Genomic DNA, 4,477 nt, shown 5'->3' with positions numbered 1-4,477 from the left:
TAGGTAGAAAACACTCCCACCATCATGGCTACCACAAAAAAGGCAAAAACGAACACACCAAGGAGTGAAAAAGCCCGGGAATCTATGCAGACCGGACCTCAAATAGACCAATCAAATTCACCAAATTCCCATTAGGCATTACCTTACAGCGGAAACTTCACAGTTTATGCACATTTTTATGGTACAGTATTATTACAATAGGGAGATACATAGCTTTCATCAACAGAAACAAAGACAACAACAGCAACATTATCATAGTAAAAACACAAAATAAATCAAAAGCACGAAGCCCCAGTAAAGAAAACTATTCAAGTTTTCCATCTTTTAAAGCAGAGAGTGAAAGAAGCCTTTGGAGTCTTTGCAAGATGCCATTTTGGCAAACAAGCAATGGCAATGGCAATGCCGCTTCTTCTTCTACTACTACCACTTCTTCATCTTCGACATCTTCAAGTTCCATGAGTAGTAATAACAGTAATGGCAATAATGGTTGTCAACAGAACCAAAGTAACCAGCTTGGAGAGACAAGATCGAGTCTTTATTATTCGACTAATGCAATATCGTTTGTTACTAAGTCTTTGTTGCCTACTAGAAGAAGACTCAGGCTTGATCCTCCTAACAAGCTCTTCTTTCCTTGTAAGAATTAAGGTTTTGTGGTTCTTTTTTGTTGAAAATCTTTGGCCATGTTCTTTTTGTTTTGATTGTGTATGCATAGCTTGTACTGTTTTCGGTTTTTTTTTTTTACTTTTCGTGATCTGGGTTTCTTTATTTTTATATGAAGAAATGACCTTCGATTTGTTGATATCATAAATTACACAGATTAGATTGTCCCTGTAGATTTTGCTTGATATGAACTGTGTTTAGTAGATTCAGTTGCTGTTGGTGATGATCTGGGGTTTTCTTAGTTTAGTGAAGGGAAGTGAGATTCTTGAGAATGGTAATGTCTAGCCCTTAAGAAAACAGATTGATTGTTCTTTGTTGGTCAAAATCAAACAAGTTAAAGAAACCTAATTGGGTTTGCTCATTGTATATCGACTGCAATTCATCCAGCTGCTCTTTGTTAATGTACTTATAGCTGAGGAACCTGATTGTTTGATTAGTTTGCAGATTTGAAGCTATCATTATGCAGATGAACTCAGTTGTTTAATGATTTGTCCCTTTGTTTTTTCTGGGGTTTACTTTGTGTTTGAAACATTGGAAATTTGGTAGTGAACTAGATTTGTGTTTTCTTGGTACTTAATTTGTTACAATATTATTGTGCTGAAGATGAACCAGGTAAACAGGTTAGGAGTGCAATTGGCATCAAGAACACTTGCAAGTATCATGTAGCTTTCAAGGTATGGAGCGTCTCTCGACTCCTTTTCTTTGATCAATGATTTTGATGTCGATCAATTTTGGGAATAATTAGTGATTTGATGGCTGTTGTAGTTCCAAACGACTGCACCAAAGAGCTGTTACATGCGTCCTCCCGGGGCTATACTTGCTCCTGGAGAAAGTCTTACCGCAACTGGTAATCAGAATCTCCTGCTCCACCACTCTAGATTACTGTCCCCATTAAAGTGATCAACGACTGTATGCTGTAAACATTTTGGTTTTAGGGTATTATTATTCTGAATCATTACTTGTCCAACAGTATTCAAGTTTGTGGAACCTCCAGAGAACAATGATAGACAAATGGATCAGAGGAGCAGGGTTAAGTTCAAGATCATGAGCTTGAAAGTGAAAGGAGAAATGGAATATGTTCCTGAGATGGTATACTGTCTGAACCCCTAATGTGATTCTTATTAGGGATTCTACATTAAGCTCATGGCAACATGATTCTATGAACACATTCCTTGATTTTGCTGATAAAACTATTGTTTCTATTCAGTTTGACGAGCAGAAGGATCAAGTAGCAGTTGAGCAAATTCTGCGAGTAATTTTTCTTGATCCAGAATGCCCTAGCCCTGTAAGTAAATAGAAATTATCTCTATTAAGTCCTCTGCCTGCATTTGGAAACGAAATATAAAGACAAGAAAAGGCTTTTTCAATCCTTGAGGGAATTTTGTTTTATCTCTGTCAAGGCACTGGAAAAACTTAAAAGACAACTGGCTGAGGCTGAAGCTGAGCTTGAGGCACGCAAGAAGCCTCCGGAAGACGCAGGTCCCCGAGTCGTCAACGAAGGACTTGTTATAGATGAGTGGGTAAGGTCTTGAACATCTGGTGTGTAATTTCTTCTTATCACATTGTGGCCTATAATCTTTCCTGACACTAATTTCTCTGATATACATTTCAGAAAGAGCGGAGGGAAAGATACCTGGCACGCCAGCAGGTTGAAGTTGATTCTGTGTGAAAGTTCTGTTTCCTTTTCTTGCAATGTTTTTTCCTTGAGCTGAGGTTTCCTTCATACAATGTTGAATGCTTTGTCCCTTTGTCCATTGGCGGAGGAGGATGTGTGATCTGTTCTTTTAGGAATGTAGACATAAAAATTTGTGAAGCAGGATTTATCAGGGTAAAAAAAAGGCATTTTGTTATGCCATATTAAGCTGTATTTGGTTTAAGGCACCTAATACTGCACTTGTGCCCTATTTGTTGTAGATATGGGATTTTGATTAACATTGAATTATTTAATTCTCTGTTAGCAATTCATGTTTTTTTGAACAATATTGCATGCTGTAGCAGGGTTTTTGCATTTACTTGCTCACAAGCCTAATTACAAAACCTGGATTAATCCGGTTAAAAATCTAGATTAATCTGATCTTATAAATTGATAAAATCTGGTTATTTTTTTTTAATTAAAATAATATCATTTTAATTTTATTTTTTTTCATGACTCGTACTTGTCCCAGATTCATAATCGAGTGCAGAACTACAGGATGCAACATGGTTTGCAATTTTTCCTGTGTAGAATTTAAGAATAAAGCACCATGTCTAGATTTCTCGTATTTGCATACTTTTCTGATTGGATTGAAGAATATTTGAACTTTATAATCATTAGTGCTCATGTAAAGTATTTACAGTTCTGGCATGTAAAGCATCAAATCTTTGTTTTATTATCTTGATGATCCTCAAGGTAGCGCTTGAATGTGTCTTTCTTCTTTTGATAATATACAAATTAACTATGAACTAAAACAGAACGGGTTTTACTGTACTTCCGGTCGCAAAGTACTTTTACTGCTTTTTATAAAGCATTATTTGCTTGAGTAGTATTTTTTTTTATGAATATTTTTTTATTTTATCTTTTATTTATTTATTAGTTTATTATTCTTTCATAACACGGATTTTCAGTTCGGTGAATTAACCCAGATGACTCAAGTTTTTTTTATTTTTTTAATTAAATTCTTTTTTCAATTTCATCTTTTAATAGTGGTTGTTTGAGAATTAGACATCATGGTTTGTTTTGTTACTTTCTATTAAGTTATTTTAGCCTCTTGACCCATGAATAGTATTTAACGAGTTGACTCAAGTTGACTCAAGTTATTTTTTGTGTTATTTTTTAATTGATTTTTTTTATTTTATCATTCAACACTAGATCGGTTAAGAATTGAGTTTCATAATCTATTTTTATTTGTTTTCTATAATGATATATTGATCTCACGATCAAGGTCGCGGGTTTTGGAATTTTAACCCCAGTTAATTCAGGTTTTTTTTGTTTTTTTAGAAGGTTATCTCGATCTCATAACTTGGATCACATGCCCTTCAACATTGGATTTGATTTTTATTGTGTTATCCCTATTTTATAACCTAGGTTGCGGGTTTGGCGGATTAATCCAATTGACTTATTATTTTTCTTTTTTTAATTGGCTTTTTTCCTATCATTTAATATTGTGTTTGATTGGGAATTAGGCTTCATGATTTGTTTTGATTTTCTTTTCTGTTACGTTATCTCGGTCTCATAACATGGTAATAGTGCATATCAGGTTAACTTGAGTTGACTTAACTTATTTTTTGTGTTATTTTTTTAATGAGAATTTTTATAAATTCCATCGTTCAATATTGGATTCGACAAGAGCAATTGGAAATTAAGTTTCATAATTTGTTTTGATTTGTTATCTATGAAGTTATTTCAATCTCATAACCAAAGTCGCAGATTTGACAGGTTAACCCGGGATAAATCAGGTCATTTTTTTATTTTTTTATTAGGTTATCTTGTTCTAATGACCCGAGTCATAAGTTTGGCGGATTGACTTGGGAATTTTTTTTTTATGTTTTTTTAATTAATTTTTTTTTAATCTCATCCTTCAACATTGGGCTAATTGGAGATTGAAATTCGTAATTAGTTTTGATCTGCTTTCCGTGGAGTTATCTCGGTCTTATGATCCAGGTCGCGAGTTTGACTGGCTAACTCGGGTCATTTTTTTAGGTCTCTTTTTAATCGGTTTTTTTTCAATTGCATCCTTTAACATTGAGTTGATTAAGAATCGAGCTTCATAATTTATTTTGATTTGCTTTTTATGGGGCTATTATAGTCTCATAACCTATACGGTCAATCAAAGTCAAT

The 4,477-nt window shown here is 34.0% G+C and overlaps 1 protein-coding gene across 1 annotated transcript; it reads left to right on the top strand.

Moving 5' to 3' along the window:
- The first annotated feature begins 169 nt into the window (after window positions 1-169).
- Window positions 170-2,621, top strand: LOC7494439 (vesicle-associated protein 4-2). Its single transcript, XM_002319894.4, has 7 exons — window positions 170-633; window positions 1,264-1,334; window positions 1,426-1,507; window positions 1,631-1,749; window positions 1,868-1,945; window positions 2,061-2,180; window positions 2,273-2,621. Exons 1-7 carry the CDS (start codon window positions 366-368, stop codon window positions 2,327-2,329), a joined length of 795 nt encoding a protein of 264 aa, XP_002319930.2. The 5' UTR covers window positions 170-365; the 3' UTR covers window positions 2,330-2,621.
- Window positions 2,622-4,477: the final 1,856 nt, after the last annotated feature.

The sequence above is a fragment of the Populus trichocarpa genome, chromosome 13, assembly GCF_000002775.5.
Source record: "Populus trichocarpa isolate Nisqually-1 chromosome 13, P.trichocarpa_v4.1, whole genome shotgun sequence".
Classification (NCBI taxonomy): domain Eukaryota; kingdom Viridiplantae; phylum Streptophyta; class Magnoliopsida; order Malpighiales; family Salicaceae; genus Populus; species Populus trichocarpa.
This window is presented reverse-complemented; position numbering and strand designations above follow the sequence as displayed.